Source organism: Sminthopsis crassicaudata, chromosome 4, assembly GCF_048593235.1.
Source record: "Sminthopsis crassicaudata isolate SCR6 chromosome 4, ASM4859323v1, whole genome shotgun sequence".
Classification (NCBI taxonomy): Eukaryota; Metazoa; Chordata; class Mammalia; order Dasyuromorphia; family Dasyuridae; genus Sminthopsis; species Sminthopsis crassicaudata.
In genome coordinates, this window is record NC_133620.1 from 108,698,258 (window position 1) to 108,716,591 (window position 18,334).

Here is an 18,334-nt window from a genome sequence, read left to right on the forward strand (position 1 = left end):
CTCTCCAGCAGCAGGGTCTCTATGCCCCTCACCTTCACCCCAAGGTGATGCCCTTTCCCCTATTACATTTGTCTTGTAAAGCTGATCTGAGGTAGTTTTCTTAGTAGCTGCCTCAGATTAAAACTGTTAGTTATGTTTCTACTTATCTCTCAGTTCCACTCAAAAATGGCAATTTTTTATCTCTACCTTCTTTGAGGAAAGGCACCCTGACATAGTAGCTAGAAAGCCAGGAAAGTCTGCGTTCAAGTCCTAGCTCTGATACATCTTGTCTATGTGATTCTGGTCAAGTTACTCAACCTGTCAATAGTCTATAAACAACTCGTTAGCAATATCCATTGCAGAGAAAGTGCTGACATGCACGTGTAGAGGAAGCTTTCTTATATCGATAAAATCAACGGTTCTGTCTTTAACCCTATTCCTGTTTTTATGGATTGAGTCCTCTAAAGACTTTATTCTCATCGTGGCTTCTCTCTGAGGAAAATATCTTATGCTTTTTGCTTTTATTGAGTTTTTTCCTCTCTTTTCTTTTTCTTCCTTTCTTCTTTTTTCTCACTTTTGTCTCCCTCCTTTCCTCTCTCCCTTCCTTCCTCCTCCCTCTCACTCTCCCCCCCCCCTTTTTCCTCTCTCTCTCTCCTTCCCTGCTCACACAGAAACCAGTCAGTTCCATTGTGTTCAAGCTACACCACAGTCAGCATTCATTAGAGCTTTTATCAGGTGCTTCAGGTTTACCACAAAAGATATTCTTGCCTAGCTCGGAGGTTTGCAGTTGAGTGTTACAGACTGCCCAGAGGGATACAGAACAGGAAGATTTTAAGCTCCTTTCTATCAGGCATTCCTTGCCTGCAGGCATATTTGGGGTTAGTGACCTCATCTTGCTGCCTATTATGTCCTGTACACATATAGATTTTGCTGAATATTGGACTATTAATTACATCAAACTGAACTGGACTGAATAGGACTTGTGTGTGTGTGGGGGGGTGTGGGTGTCCTGTCTCCCTGATTATATTTCAGATTCCCTGAAGACTTTGTCTTCTCCTGTACTTACTCCCCATGCTTCCTGGGATAGGGACTATGTAAAGGATAGATACTCAATAAATACTGGCTGGCAAAGAAATGGAGATCTGAGGATAGGCAGATAGGACAGAGTGATAAGATGGGACGGGAAGCCGGAGGGACTTTCCTACCCTTTTTAACTTCTGTTGGAATGAGAGAACAAAAAGATGATGGATGACTTAAAAGGAGGGAGACATTCCCCAGCAGCCTCCAATTGCTAGCAGATGGCTCAGTCCTGTCCCATCTCTAGGTGCTCTGGGAGATAGAAACAAAATTGTAAGGCATGGTCCATGCCCTCAAGAATTTCACAGTCCTATTAGGAGAGGATATTAATGCATACCAGGTAGTCAGAGAATAAAGATAAAGCAATGGTGGTAGAGTGGAAAGAATGCTAGCTCTGAAGTCAGACAACCTGGTTCTAAATCTCACCTTACAATCACCTTAGGCAAGGTGTTCAGCATCTCTGAGCCTCAGTTTCTCTAACTGTAAAAGTTAGGATTGGAATAGGTGTCCTTTAAGAGCTTTTCTAGTTCTATGATCAGATAAATATGGAATTTGTTATTAGATGGAATATTGAGTACTACAAATATAATAAGAATCCTGAGGACTGATATGAGTTGTAAAATAGTAAATGATTAATAAAATGCTTATTGATTGATTAAAATAGATAGGCTTCATGGAGGAAATAGGGCTTGAGCAGACCCATGGAGAACTTTTACTCAATTTCCCTTTTTGGGATGGGCTTCAGAGGTAAACCAAGTCCTGGGAAATCTTGCCTTGGAACTTTACTGTGTAGGTATGTACTTTAGTTTGCTATTGGGGAAGTCGTATCTATATGCTCCTATCTCTGAGCCTGGGATCTTTCTTTGTTGATAGACCTACAGATGACTCCTTCCAGAGGCACTGGACCAAATCCATCAGTGGATTTTATTGACATCCACTCAACTGGCTTCCCCAAGCCTGCATCATCACAAACTTTCCATCTTGGCTCCCATGCCAAACCCCTCTCCTATTCCCTATAACCTGTAGTCCTGAGTCTTATTTGATGAAATAGAGAACACAGCAACAGTCTTCCCTCACCTTTCACAAGTTCCTAGTTTCTGATTCTTGCTTGAGAGTTGTCCTTTGATAATTTTTTTTTCTATCTTTTGCTTTCTATTTCTTTCTTTTTCTGCAGCCTTCAGTGCCCCCAGTTCCAAACTACAGGGTATCCATGACAATCCCAGAATGGCTTCATGCGATCCAGAATTACATGAAGACTCTACAGTATCCTTATGATGTTGGACCCAGAGCTTCCTGAATAAGGGGATAAGAGAAGTGGGTGAAAGGTTATCTGATCATTCAAGAAGGGCTTCATGGAAACTGGTGAAGTTAGCCAAGAAAGTCTCAGGGATCCTTTCATTGGATCCACTGAAACTTAAAGAGAATATAATTGAAACTAAGTATTATTCATGATTTTCTTCATCTCCCCTTTTCTCAACTTCTGCTTTTTTTTCTAGGTCTGCCAATAGTCCCTAGGATTTATTATTTAGCTCTTTCTTTGGCCTTCAGAATTATAGAAGGGATTAACCTGACTTCTGCTTTAAGATATGGATAACGCTGAATAAAGGTGTAATGCCAGAGAAACTGATCAAGATAGAGATTAGAGAACAATTTAATTATTTAATGGAGAGATTTACTGGGACCAAATGGATCCATGGTTTGGTCCCAGGGCTGAATGAGACTATCCTTTCAAAGAATCCAGCCCTGAATGTCCAATAACAAGATTCTTTTATAGGATAACAAGGACAATGACATGATGAGGGAGGTACCTGGATGGGGGGAGGAATCTAGGATGAGGATGACATAATGGAGGCAGGCATAATGGAGGGAGGTACTGGAGAGGCTCCAGATACTCTAATGATGTCTAAAATGGTTAAGACCTTTATCCTATCAAACATTAAGAGGGAATAAGTATAGCCTAAGATCTAAGATATAAGACCTTTATCCTAACTTTAAGAGAGAATGATTATAATCTGAGGCAGAGTAACTGAACTGGACAATTAGGGAAACTAGGTCAGGACATTAAAAGAGAATTGTGGCACAACAAAGGGAACTGGAGTTCTATAGTTTGAGGGTCTTCTGGATTGGGGAAAAATTAGCCCAGAATGGCAGATGTTTAGTATCAGATATAAATTCTAGTTACCTCTGTCCTTCAGATTCCTACATTAGGAAGTTGACATATAATCTGTCTCTTGGAGAGATGTAGTCAGATAAGATCTAGATGAATTCAGAACTAATCATGTGCAAAGAATGGTAATTCAAGGAACAGTGTCAACCTAGGGATGGTCTCTAATAGAGTGCTCTAATGCTCTTTCCTTGGCCCTGTTCTTTTCATTTCATTGGTGATTTGGATATTGGCTTAGGTGATGTGCTTGTGAAGTTTAGAGATGACAAAATGTTTGGACTGGTGGCTAATGTGTCAGATAACAGAAATGGGAACCAAAAAGATCTCAACAGACTGGAACAGTGGGCCATATTTAATTAGGTGAAATTTGTAACTTAGTACTTGAAAAAGAATTAGGTGATCCAGTGGTTAGAGCACTGGTCCTATGTTCAGGAACACCTAAGTTCAAATCCAGATTCAGCCAATTGCAACTTCATCTCTTTCTCAATTTCCTTATCTGTAAAATAGTATAATAATAACACCTATCTAATAATAGTGCCTACCTCTCTGGGTCATTGTAAGATCAAATGAGACAATATTTGTAGGAAGCTTTGCAAATCCTAAAGTTCTTATATAAATGTGACCTCCTACTATTATCCCTGTTGGTAGTCTAGATTTTTTTTAACATCTGTATAGGCAGTTTTTTTAGCTACTGTGGCCAAAATATAACTATAACCTGCTGGTCAAACTTCTGATTAAATTAAAAGTTTAACTGACCTATGATATTATCTATACAGACTCTAATCAGGTCTGTACTCAAAATTTTATCAGTTTGATGCTCTTGTTCTGTCTTTCAGTCCAGTCCAACTTATTGTGACCCTCATATAGGTTTTTTTTTGGCAAAGATACTGGCATGGGTCGCCATTTGCTTCTCTAGTGGATTAAGGTAAACAGATTAAATGATTTCCAGAGTTCCACAGTTGGTAAGTGTCTGAGACTGGATTTGAACTCAGGAAGTTGAATCATTCTGATTCCAGTCCTGGCACTATCCACTGTACTACCTCGCTCACTGAACTTTATCCTTGTCAGATTGTGTATGGAATATTATGTCAACATTGTGCCACATTTTTGGAGCGTGTCCAGAGAAAGGACATGATCATAAGAAGACCTGAAATTTTCTTTAGAAAGATTAATTGAAAGAATTTGGCTTTGGGAAGAGCAGGCATATAACAACACAAAATATTTGTCTTCAGTTATTTGAAGGGCTCTTCTATGGAAAAAGGACTACTTATTTTAATTGGATCTAGAGGAGAAATAGAACTAATGAATGGGAATCAGTGAGAGGCAGATGTTACCTCGGTATCAGGAAGAGCTTTCTAACAATTAAAAATGTCCAGAAATGGAACAGGCTGTCTCATGAATCAGTATTTTTCATTGCTAGATCCACAATAACAATACACAATAACTGTAGAGAAGACTCTACAGTATCCTTATAAACATGGACTGGGAGCCTGCTGAGTAAGGGGATAAGCACCTCTTAGTTCTTTCTGCAAACACTAAAACCAATAAATTACAATTGGCTAATCTGCATTAAGGGAGAAATTTCCATGCTAGCACCTCCCCAGAGGGGAAGGGAATAATAATACTTAAATTATCTAGATCACAGGGTTGATGTAAGGATCTAATAAGATGAACACATAATAATGTTCATGAAATGTAATTCTTGGAAAGCAAGGTGCCACATTTGATAGTATTAAGCAGAGCCTTTTTCTGACCTTAAACTGGGAGGGAAGGCTACCCAGATTTTATTCAGGGGTGAGGACTTGGGCTCTAATGGATAATGGGTGACTTTTCCCTAAGCAAAGACTTTTGATGAAAGAAGAAAAGGCACTAAGATGGGAATGTTCCTTGCTTTCTTTATACTTCTTGGAAAGAGATTTTTGGACTGGGATTTTTGCATAATAAAATATCTTTTAATTGCCTTGCAAAGCCTGCTATCGAATAAATCTTCAGTAAAGTGAAGATTTCTTTCATAGTCCAAATCTCTTCAGTTAACTGTTAATCCTTCTAAAAATTTTTATAAATTGAATCTACTTGAAGCTCAGTTCACTTGTAATTTTTATTTTGTGGTTTTGTCTGTGGATCTTTTTATTAAGGAAATTCCCTCCTGTTAAATAAACACCTGTTCTGAAATTTAGGTGTTCCAGAGAGTTGTCTGAGGCAAGGGCCTAGGGTCATGCAGATGGTATATTTAGAATTTATTTTCTTTACCTTAGATAATAAGATCATTTATTTAGCAGTGGAAGGGACTTTAAAGACCATGAAGCTGAAACCTTATATTATATAGAGAATTAAATGTTTTCAGATAGTTTGTTTAGAATTCTTAGCTTTAAGGAAATCTTATCTCATTTAACAGTGCTAAATGACAAAGGACACAATTGAAGAAGGTTATGGTCCCTTTAAGAAACTGTATTTCCTATTGATCTGTAATCCCTTTCAGATTCTCAGCCCCTCCTGGCTGAGGCATATCCTCCCTAGATGAATTGTCTTTCCAGGATACCAAAACCTTTAATTCAATTATAAATCCTGGTCAAAAAGCATTCCTTTGAATTCCAATAGGAGATCAGGCTGTCCCAGCCCCCATTGGGCCTGAGCCAACTTGGGCTGTCCCAGCCCCCACTGGGTCTGATCTGCTCCTGCTTTCCCAACCCCCACCAAAATAAGCTTTCATCAACAAAGTTCTTTTGCAGATGGACTTTGGCAGCTCTCTTTGCTGCCAGGACTTTCTGTCCACTGAGAACTGCATTCTTAGTGCAAAACTCCATTTTCCATAGATCTGCCACTATAGAAGTCAGTCTCTGGTTAAACTGATTTCTATCTAACAATAAACTTTCATTTTGCAACTAATAATCGGGAATAAATGGATTCTTTCACTCCTAAAACCTGTGGTCAATTTAAAGGGGATTCTTAACAACTCTCTCATAGCCACCACCCTCTAGACCATCAGGAATCTAGACCATTCAAACAGCATCACAATGATAATTTGATAATAGTATAGAAATCTCTTTGTATGACAAATGTAGCCAAAGCCCCATCTAAAAGCTCTGCCCCAATTTTTTGTAGCATGTGCTAATGGGGTCCAGTGCTTAACTCAGTATCTGGCACAGTAGGTATTTAACAAGTGATAGTTGATTGACTTGAAGAACATGAATAAGCAGCAACTTAATGGATTCCCCATAACTAACTCCCTCATTGTCTTCAGGAGAATTTCCTACTGTTAAGAACTTCCAGAGAATTTCCTACTATTAAGAACTTCCAGTATTCCAAGCAGGTCCTGGTGCCATTTGTGTAGAAAAACACGAGCTTTCATAAATATGTCTCAGCAAAAAAGAATTGAAAAGGACCTTAGAGGCCACCTCATAGAATTAGATCATTGATTTATAATCAGAAATAAATCTTAGAGATGGTCTAGTCCAACTTTCTCACTTTGCAGGTGAAGAAACTGAAGTCTATAGTGCCTAAAAGGACGTGTCCAATATTATATAGTAGTAAAATATGGGGTTTGACTCAGGTCCCTTGTCTCCGTCTAGGGCTTATTCTAATTAACCAAACTGCCTCTCAATATTTAAACAATCAGGACTATCCTCCACAATGTGCCCTTTGTTTTTGCCCACATTTTCTGGTCTTTAGTTGAAGACTTCCAGTGAGAGAACGCCACTACATTCTATTCCACTCCCTAATAATTGTAATTGTGAGGAAGTTTTTATAGACTTCAATTCTAAATTTGCCTCCTAACAATTTCTACTTTGGGTTTTTTTTAAAAGAAAAAGTTTTTAGAAAGGTTTGTCTTTTAGGACCATTTTGTAATGAGGTGAATCCTTTCCCCCCACAATAGTTCTTCAAAACTTGAAAATAACAGTCATATATACCTCTCTCTAAATCTTCTTTTCTCAAACTAAATTTCCCTAATTCCTTTAAGAGTCCTTGTTATGGTGTGATATTGAGGTTTTTCTCTATCCTGAGAGTCTTCCTCTGGATTCTCTCAATCTCAGAAAGACCATTCCTAAATATGATGCCCAGGACTGAACACAGTCAGATGTAGTCTAACCAACATAGGGTAGTTGTAATTAATGTTTTCTCGGTGGGATCACATCTTGTTCTTGACTTTTTTGGCAGAAAGGAAAAACACAAATGATTTCTTATGTTTATTGAGAGAGAAAGAAGAGGGTCCAGTCTCAATAAGCTCACAGCCAGGAACATTTGCTTTCTTCAGAATAATATAGCTTATTTCTGCCAGTCTTTCACTGCCTAGGGTAACCAAGGTAACTGGCCAATTAGTCAACAAGCATTTACTAAGTGTTAAATGCTGTGCTAAGTGCTGGGGATACAAAGAAAGACCAAAAGAATGGTGCTCCCAAAAGGTTCGGGCATTTTCTTAGATTTGGAATTAGTGCCAAGTGTGAAGCTAGTGGCAGCACTAACTCAGCACAGTTCAAGTATGGTGTTCTGGGAGTTGTCCTAACTCTGCAGCACTAAATCCTGACATGACTTTGCAATCATGTAGGATCTCCAAGTCAGGACTACTGGAAGCCACTGGACAACCCTAAAGAACATCAACTCCCCTCTCCCAGTTTACCTTATTCTCTTGTAATGGTAGAATGAATAGTCTTCCTTGTTGAAATGAAAGATCCTTTTTTTTTCTTTGGGATGTTGGAATTTGGGGGGTTTGCTGTTATTTTGCCTTTATTGATTCCACACAGATACAATCACACAGGGACACAGTTCTTTGAAATTCGAAAAATGAGACCACTGAGTGGGTAAGTGCTGTCTCCAACCTCTGGGTATCCCTCTTTTTTCTTTCTCTAAAGCAGTCAAACAGTCTTCATTGTACTCAACTCCCCTACTCAACCATGCTGATATCTGCCAGGCTGTAAGGTAGGCACCTCAGAGTGTGGGTAACTATCTGGGACTGAATTTCCTCTGTTTTAAAATGAGGGGTTTGGGTGAGATGGTCTCTAAGGTCCCTTCCAACTCAGAGACTTCATGTGTTCATGATCACAGTCCAAGAATGAAGCAGTGGTGGGCTACTCTGGAGGCTTTTAAAGAATATTCATGGATTTATCTGGAGCTTTCCATTGCTCCTTTGCAAGCCCTTGAGAAAACTTACTAACCTATAGCATGTATAAGAGGGATAAAATCTAGGAGCACTAAATACAAGAGCTAAGGGTACATACAGATTCAGAAATATCCAGGCACACTCCTGTGAAGTTAAGTATTTAATTCAGAAACAACTTTCTTTGTCCCTTTGTATACAGCCCTCTTTCTAGGGCAGGACTCCCCACTCAGAACATGTGTCTGGCTAAAGCAATGAATATTGCAATCCCTTTGTGGTTCTTTTCACTACAGGTTGATGGAAACAGCAAAAGAAATGACTCGAGAATCTTTACCTATCAAATGTCTTGAAGCTGTAATCCTGGGCATGTATCCTTTCATTTGTATATCTATTAAAAAAAAAAATCAAGAAAAAGCAACTCCAAAGATGCTGGCATCAAACATGGTAACAAAAAATAAAATAAAAATAATTTAAATGTATCATGTGCCAATGGGCGTCCTGAATGGTGTAGAACAATCCTTGCAACAGTCATTACAATGTTGTTATTATACTTGCATGGTGGTTCATAGTTAACAAATTCTTTCATAGGCAAAGATGTATCAGTTCATTAGATTCTCAGTGATGCTTTCTCTGCCCCTATCCCTTGGAGATGAGTGTTAAATTTTTCTAATGTTTTTCTTGACTTTAGTATACTGAGCTAAACCAGTCCAAAGGAGTGGTTAGCTCTTTGGACCATTTCCATTAGCATCCTTCATCGTCTAGGCTAGTAACCAATGTAAAGTTATCCCTTCCACATCACAGGGGATAGGGGCACAGTTGTCCCTACCCCCCCATAATTTGGAAAATTCATGTAAAAATTTTTGGCCTTCCCTTCATACCCAAGAAGTCTGAATTATTATGATATTAAAAGATAAAATATGACATTGTACAATACTATACACATATTTTATCTATTTTTTGAGTTTCTCAACATTTTCTGAGTCATTTGCTGGGCTTCATATGTCATCTGCAACTTCCACAAAACTCCCCCCAAATTCCCATTTGAATTCTTATGCTGACCTATGATATACCAAAACTGCAATGGAGAAAGTTACAATGTGGAAGGGATAACTAATTTTCTAGTTATATGGGGTAGCATATATTTGTAGGACATCATTAATGAAAGTCTCATGAAGGAGTGTGGGGCAGAGGGAAGAAGAGGTTATGCTTTCCTTGCCATTGTACTGGAAGCCCTCATAGTACAAGTTGTTGTTTCTTCCTCATCATACTACGAGGCAGAGCCATAACTAGGGAGCAATGAGCAGAACTTTGCCTCAAGGTGCTGAATTTAGAGGGTGACAGTATTTGTAGTACCTCAACAATTCAGAAACAGAGTTTAGCACCTAGTTAGCAAAAGCAATTAGTTAAATTATGAAGCTTCCAAGTGGTTTCTGGGATTCAGTCCCAGGTTTCTGTCTCTAAGGGTGGTGTGCCAGCCCTAACCTGTTGTACCAACTGTCTCAGAAATGGTTTATGATCTTCTCCCCAGATTTCCAGATTTCTTTTTACAGCTTTTAGGATAGTTGCTGTCTCCTCCAAGGCACACTGAGCTCCCAGAGGCACAGACTGAATCCCTCCCTATATTTCAGGATAGGAACTTTTTTTTTTTCGGGAGACAAGTTTCAAGAAGCTTCTAGAGAGTTGGACTATGCTCTTGGGCTAATGAGAAATCATAGGACCATAGATTTAGAGCTAAAAATCTCAAAGGCCATTTTGAAACCTATCCCTTAATTTTACAGTTAAGGAAACTGAGGCACAGAGAGGTTCAATAATCTTGCATAAGGTAACATGGCAAGTAAATGTCTGACAAAAGATTTGAACTTAAGGCTTCCTTATTATAAGTTCAACATTATAATCACTACAAAAGAGCTGCCAAACATGCTGCCCCATATTGTTTGCAACACTCCCGAATGTGGCCTGAACCATATAAAAATTTAATTGGGAAATATTTAACAAAATAAATTAAAAAAACAATAAATGATAGATAACATTACATTTTTTATTGTCATTTAAAAATTTTTATTAAAGCTTTTTTATTTACAGAACATATGCATGGGTAATTTTCCAACATTGACCCTTGCAAAACTTTGTTCCAAATTTTCCCCTTCTTCCCCCCACCTCCTCCCCTAGATGGTAGGTAGTCTAATACATGTTAAATTTATTAAATATATGTTAAACCCAATATAGATATACATATTTATACAGGATAATACTACATTTTAAAAGTAAGTCAATATGCCACCTTATACAGTTTAGTGTTCCCCATTTCCATATGAGTTTAATTGCATACCAATGCTTTACTGCCTCTCTCTATGGTTCTCAATTCTTATGACTCTCCCATGAGCTATGTGCTTGGTTCATGGTGATTAGGACACAAGTTATTCAATTAAGACTCCCCATGGTCTTTCCAGTTACCACTTTTTGCAATCTTCTTGGTTTTCTTGTAATAGAGAATATACTCTGGTCTTGGCTCAGACGAGAGAAGTAATGTAAAGTCAAAACTTCCATCTTTTATGGCAGACATCTGGGGAAGGAATGAAGAGGTATCTCATTGTAGGAGAGGGAGGACAAAAGGCATTGGACTTATAGAATACAAGGAAACTTGAGCCATAGCCTCATCTCTGCAACTTATTAGCAATGTGATCATGGGTGAGTTAGTCAGCCTCTCTAAGCCTTAGTTTCTTCATCTGTAAAATAGGAAAAATTATATTTACCTTCCTTACTTCACAAGAATGTTACAAAGCCTTCTGTAAACTTTAAAGCACTATCACAATATGATATATTGCTAACCTGATATAAAGAACCATGAAGAGGAAAAGGAAAAAAAAATGACCATTATATGGATATGAAGCATTTGGAAATGCCCCAACCTTGGACAAATCAGATGCCAGTTTTTATATAAATCTGCTTCAACTGAGAGAATACTTATTAACCATCTGCTGTGTGCAAAGCATCATGTTAGTCACTAAGGACAATAATATGAAAAATAACACAGTCCTCACTTTCAAGGATCTTATAATAAAATTGAGGAAGGGATAGATTGGCTCTGTGTGTAAATATATTTGAATTTTCTATCAGACAATAGATTTTGAGTTGGAAAGGAACTTAGAAGCCATCTTGTCTGATCTCATTTTATAGATATGAGAATAGAGGCCAAATTTAATAATGTGTCCAAGGTCATACAGGCAAATTGTGTCAGAGCTGGGATCCAAATCCAGATCTTCTGACCCTAAATCCCCTATTGGTTCCATTATTCATTGATATCTCTTGACATGCAGGAGAAAGAACACTGGATGTGAATCTGGGTGTGAGAAGACCTGGCTTCAATTCTTGGCTTGGGTTCTTGCTACCCATGTGACCTTGGGCAGTCATGTCACTTTTTTGGGCCTCAGTTGTAAAATGAGATGGTAAGGCTATATTATCTCTAAAGCTCCTTCCAGCTTTTGGTCCTTTAAGTGGATATATACCCCTATATTTTTGTCTCTTATTGGAAATCTTATTGGAGTCTAAGATCATCATTTCAAATAAAAATTCTTAAATATGATTAGAAAAATTAATATTTGGCAGTAAGATGGGGACAGAATTCATCCTTATTTATTCTGTCTCTATGCAGTCAACTTTGCCAGTTCTAAGTCAAGCTTAGTGATCTAATTTAGCTTAGCATCTTCTCTTCCCTTCCCTTCTACTTCTTTTTTGAATACAGAACTGTTTGCCCTTTTTTCCAGCCCAGAAACATCTCTAATATTTTTCTTTATCCTTTTTCACCAGTCTTCAAATATAGCTCAACAATCATATCCAACAATTCTTTTTTGGGTCTGTGATATAATTCTTCTAGGTTCATAAACCAATTAAGTATTTATTAAATGCTTGTCTTGTGCTAGGTATTGTGTTAGATCCCGGGGCTGCAAAGACAATATGAATTTCTCAAAGAGCTCATCTCCTTTTATGGGAGAAAGGATACCTATTTAAGTAGATGCCAAATAGAAAGTAAATATTAGGTAAATGGTTTGGGGGAGGCACTAGCAATCAAGGGAATCGATAATATTTGAACTGAGCTTTGAAGGAAAGTAGGAATTTAAGTAGGAAGATGTAAGGACAGAAAATAGTTTAGGGATGGGATGGGAGACAGCTAGTACATAGTCCGGGAAATAATTATCAGAATGTCATATATGAGGGACAATCTGACTTGACTATATAGTGTTCAAAGTAATGTATAATAAGCTTGAAAGGAAAGGTGGGGGCAGGTTATAAAGGTTTCAACTCTGTGTTTATAATTTTTGTTCTTTCCTTGCCAATATGAAGATCATTCTAAGAGGAAAAAGAAAACCCAAGCAAAACAAGAGACAGACTCTCTTGCTCCTCTCCCTACCCTCTTAAAAGAAATAAAAAGACAGCTCCCACATGGCTGAAGAAGACAGCAGCCAGGCAGTAGTGATAAGCTTAGGCCTGAGAAGGCAGCAGCAGATGGCTTGGGACCCTACCCTTTTGTGCAGTGGGGACAAGTGCAGCTGCTTAGCACAGCCTCATGCAAGATTAATGGGTGTAAACAATTGGGGGGGATGAGGAAGAACATGAGATCTACTTTATTTACTGAACTTTGTAGCCAACCCTGGATTTCCAGGCTGATGAATCCAGATATAAGTATACTCTGTTTCACACAATAGATGTGTTTCTGATACATTATGCTGAAATTATGTATTTGGTCACTAAAGTCTCTGGAGTTTGTTGGAAATATGATCAACACATTGGGACTTTCAGAAGAGGAACATATACACCTACATACATGCACAGGGTCGAAAAACAATGGATAAGTTGCTCCTAGGTTTCATAAATTTATAACTCAGAAAACATTTAGGCTTCTGACAGCTGTCAGGCTCAAGAGAAATTAACTCTTGGACAAAGACAACAAAGGCTCTGATTACAAGACCCTTCTCTTTTCTCCTTGCCCTTTGGTAAGCCTTCATAGTCTTGTTTCCATTTGGAGATGTCAGGAGCGAAGAAAAGGCTTAAGAATCTGCCTTTGTCTCCTCAGCAGCCTAGTGTTCTTAAAGTAGCTCTAGTATTAACTTTTGCCAGTCACCTTCTAAGCTGTGTTGTATGATTAAAGAGTCATTTAAACTCAGTGTTCTCATCTTTAAGGAGATACCCACCATTATTTCCTAACAGGGGTATGAGGTGGAAAGCACTTTATAAAGCTGAAAGCTCTACCTAGTTGAGTTGTTAGTATTATTGAATTTTTCTATCTCTGAAAGCTAGGTAATTTGTTTCCTGTTTTTTTTTTTTTAATCATAGGTCAGGTTGATGTAACATAATTGGTTTTTTACTTAATCTCTTTTTGGTCCTGTGGCTGTGCTCTGATTAAATTTACACATGCCACATAAAGCTTTGATTCCCTGTTATATTCCAAATTATGTCAGCTGCTGTCAAAAGCATCATCTTCAGCTGCTGTGTCCTTCCTGATAGATGTGAGATCTAAGTAGGGCAGTACATGCCTGGAAGGGCAAGGGATTTCTAGGCATTCAGAACTCCTTTTTTTGGAAAAGTTGAAGTGGACTCCTAAACTTCTAGGCAGCATAGTTCTACTTTAATCTGAATGACCCTTTGGAGCAGGTGCACTTTTCCAACTAAAAAGGAACAAATGCTTTTAAAGACACCAGGGAATTCTAAAATGATAAGATTGGGCAGTATTCAAGAGGTCCATTCCTCTGCCTCCATGGTTGATCCATCTAAGAGTCTTTGCCCAGCTAGCTGAGTGAACAAGACTGGATAAAAGATTATTTCATTTTCTCTGCTGGTATAATCCTTTATGGGTAAGAGTAGGCTAATGACATGGCTGTGCACTAGCACCAACTCCCTTTGAAAAAAGAACATCATGATGAAGGTCAAATCTGGTATACTGGTCACAACCTATGTAGGTTCCAAGGATTGGGTAAGGATTGGGTAAGAGATAAGAGATGACTCTTATGTAATAGAAGGGACACTGAACCAAGAGTAGGGAGATCTGAGTTCTAGTCTTGTCTGCACATTAACTGACATATGAATGAGCAAATCTTTTACCGTTCTGGGCATCCAGTTGCTAAGGTTCCATTATGGGACCCATAATGTAACTAAATGATTGTTGAACTGTTTCAACAGAACTTTGGTTTTAATTATTATTCTTTTTTAAATGAGAACCTATGATGGGATCAATGTTAAGAACTCTAAATATGGAAAATCCCTCCATGCATACAGATCAGCAACTTGTCTGTAATTTAGAGAATTTTAGACCTCAGCTGCAACAGGAAAATTATTAGACATGAAGAAGTTACAGCACGTGGCTGTTGAGTGCTGGAATGGGTTTTGGTGGTGGTAGGGAGGGTTAAATCTGTTTACAGGAGGTATTGGAAAAATGAAGGTAGCTTAATACAGAGAAAAACTTTCTTAAACTGAATCCCTAAACCCAGTGTGAGCTAATAATATAAAAGGCAGTGAGTAGGTAAGAGAAAACTCTTACATGGCTATTCAGAGACCAATTCTAACTTAGAAGCCCTACAAGAGAACTGAAGCTTTTTCATAAAAGGTATTGTATTCTGACTGGTCTGATATGGTTTCTAGAGAGATTGTGATGCAATAGGAAAATCAATGGATTTGAAATTAGAAGATGGAGAAAGCTACATGGCACAGTGAAAGGATTTGGCTGGGAGTCAGGACTCAAGCTTTCTCATTCATTATCTGTGGGATTCTGGAAAAGTTACTTTGCATTAGAGCAAATGTTTTCAAAGACTCCCCTTCCCAAGATTCACAGATTTAAGGCTGGGAAAGACCCCATAGAAACCTCCTCCATCAACACCCTCATGTTACATTTCTCACAGAGGGGATGTGATTTCTTCAAGATCAAACTACTAGGTGGTGGAGGAGCCAGAACTGAGTGATTTTTGGCAAGTTCCTTTCCCTAAAATTCATTTTTTTTCATCTGTTAAATACGGTTTTTAACCTTCTCTACCTTAAAAGTTGCTTGGAAGATCAGATGAGGTTGCAGATGTAAAAACTATTTGTAAACTGTAAAATGTTAAACAAAGGCGTATTTTAGCATTTAGGTGTTGGCTTGTCTGGACTGAGAGATTTCTTATAGATTCTTTGCCTTCCTGAGAGTTGATAGTTCTATGATTTTTCATTATTATTCTCTTCCTTAACCTGGACCATTTAAGATATCTAACAAATGGGCAGCCCTCTATTGAGCGATTCCCCATAAGCTTTAAAACCCAATTCTCAGGAAATTACTTCCATCATGTTGTATTGGGGATCTACTGTAATGGCCGCTATGGTTCACTGGGCATGAGCCGGAGGTCCGATTTAATGGACAAACCTCTGACCTTTCGGACTCTGAGTGACCTCATCTTTGACTTTGAAGACTCCTACAAGAAATACCTACACACAGTCAAAAAAGTCAAGATTGGGCTATATGTTCCTCATGAGCCCCACAGCTTCCAGCCCATTGAGTGGAAGCAATTGGTTCTCAATGTCACAAAGATGATGAGGTCGGACCTAAGGAAAGAGCTGGAGAAATATGCCAGGGACTTGAGAATGAAGGTAGGTATAAGGGCAAGGGGGCATGGTGGAAGAAAGTCAGCATGACTAATGGAAGCAATATATTCCCTAAGGAATACAACTCAATTCTCCCATTCTTTACCAAAAACAAATGTAAGGGGGATGCTTGGAGCTTGCCCAGAAGGCCCAATATGAGACACCCTCTCAGTGGAAATAACATTTTTCCCTCTCCTCTCTTAGATCCTGAAACCCACAAGTGCCCACTCGCCTCCCCTGGAGAGAAGTCGAGGAAAGTCATTGTCTCCCCGGCGGAGGCAGTCGAGCCCTACAAGACGGCTTGGGAGGAGAGACAAATCGTGAGTAGTTTCCCCTAGTTACACATAGGGTACTTTAATGCCTCAAAATCTAGTGCTTTCTTAGTCCACAGGAACAATGCTAGCTACTCTCAGGAAATGGCATTTGAATCAGATGGTGAGATCCATAAGCAGAGATGAATGAAAGAATGTATCTCCTTTAACTGACACAATGTAGAGTGAACATCTTTATCATTACATATGGCCATGCAAACATGAATCATGTTATAGTATGGACAATAGTCAGCTCTCAATCATCTGCACAAATGGAAAAAAGAGAAGTACAGGTAATATTAAAAAAAAAAAAGATAATCTGAAAACCACTCCTGTTTGATTTGGGGAACTTAAGCCAAGACCCATACCCAGACATTAATGTATTCATCCCTATCCCTATCATGATTTACCCCTTCTCATTCAGTCCTCTTCCAAGAAGGGGATAGAGGCCAGTGATCCTATCTTTGACTCAAGGGGATTTAAATGGGTGGAGTTGAGGGGCTAAAGGGGTATCCCATTATAGCTCATAAAACAGATAGAAAGATGATAATCAATTACTCTAGAAAAATGTCACTAATAATAATACAACAAACATATTTTATATTTCTCTCATCTGCCATCTCATTAGATCCTCATAACAACCTTGGGAGGCAAGTAGCCAGGGTGGGTATTATCCCTACTTCATAGATGAGAAAACTGACTCAGAGAAATTTAGTGTCTTGCTCATGATATGAAGACTAACCAATGGAAGATCTGGGCTAGAAATCTAGAACTGGATTTATAGCTCAGTGTTTGGAAAATATCTAAGGAGGTAATAATGATTTCAGTCTCAGCAGAATAGTAGAGAGACCTCTACTATTGACTCCAAGGAAGATATCCTCCCTGATAAAAGTACTGGTATCTAGTGCTTGAAGTCAAAGAAGTAAGGCAAGAGGATGGTTGTGTATATCATTTTAGTGGGAGAAATGAGAAAACAAAAGTTTATAAAAGTTAAGTCTTTTTAAATAAGGATTTTAGAGGAAATAGAATGATTTCAGGCCTTTTAGCTCCCAAAGCTCCCTTTGGGAAAGAGAAGACATTTCAGCCTGTGTTAACAATTAGGTTTATAGATTTTTATAGTCCATAGCCTCAGTCAGAAGGAAGTCTGGAGCAATTTCATTGGGATCTCCAATAAATAGCAAAAATTTGTAGTCCTCAAACTCGTCCTCTTCATCCTTTTTTAATGACTTCTAGAATAGGGCATTTGAGCTGGCACAGGTGGCTTATTCATAGATTGAGGAATATGGGGATTGACTCCAATGACAAGTCTACTTAGCTGGAATTCACAGGGACTTTAACATTAATGTATTTGAATTTAAAGGCAGAATTGATTAGGCTCTAGGGTCTGACCAGGACCACAGAGATTAAAGTCCAGTTGGTTCTCTCTGTAGTAATTCATATACATGATCTCATTCAATCCTTACAATCACCCTGGGAAATAGAAAGGGAAGGTATATTAACTCCCCCTCTCCCCTTAAAGACTCAGAAATTTAACATAGCTAATATAGCTAAGAATCATGATTTGAAAGTCAATTTTCTGCCAACAAGCCCAGTACTACTTCTATTATGCCACAACTACCTTTTAGATAAGGATTTTCTCATCTCATTTTTTATCTGATTAAATACTTATTTGATATGAAAAAAGGCATTGGGCATAGCAAGATGGCTACAACTCATTTCAAGGGTTTAATATCTAATCTAATCTCATCGGGTTTAATAATAATATAAAATATAAAGGGGAGGATAGCTATGGTCATATGGTCTGGTAAGAGACATACCACAACTGGGCCATTAGGTCTGGTACAAGTTACATCTGTTTATGGGTAACAAGAAAATGTCTTTTTGGCAGATGGTAACAAAAGGTGTGATTGTGGGATTGAAGTCATTAGTTGTGATTTGGGCCAGTAGAGGGATTGGATGAAGTAACAGAAAATAACTTCTTTCTTTGGCATGTTTCTATCAATAACTGATGGAGAAAATCCCAAGTTCTCATTGCTCTTCTAGAGTACAGAAGTGAAATCTCATGAGACCAGAGTCTTCCACCCAGTGTTAGGATCTTTAGCCCACTCC

The 18,334-nt window shown here is 38.4% G+C and overlaps 1 protein-coding gene across 11 annotated transcripts in view; it reads left to right on the forward strand.

The window, feature by feature from the left end:
- VASH2 (vasohibin 2) overlaps positions 1-18,334 on the forward strand; it is a 47,950-nt gene that overhangs the window by 17,763 nt on the left and 11,853 nt on the right. For all 11 annotated transcript variants that reach the window (XR_012489096.1, XR_012489095.1, XR_012489094.1 and 8 more), the window contains exons 3-7: positions 2,231-2,319; positions 7,960-8,016; positions 8,606-8,680; positions 15,539-15,920; positions 16,119-16,234. Coding sequence is in view for 6 of the 11 variants with exons in the window: in XM_074309131.1 (XP_074165232.1) it covers positions 2,231-2,319; positions 7,960-8,016; positions 8,606-8,680; positions 15,539-15,920; positions 16,119-16,234 (719 nt within the window). In the remaining 5 variants the exon portion in view is untranslated. The remainder of the gene's footprint in view (positions 1-2,230; positions 2,320-7,959; positions 8,017-8,605; positions 8,681-15,538; positions 15,921-16,118; positions 16,235-18,334) is intronic.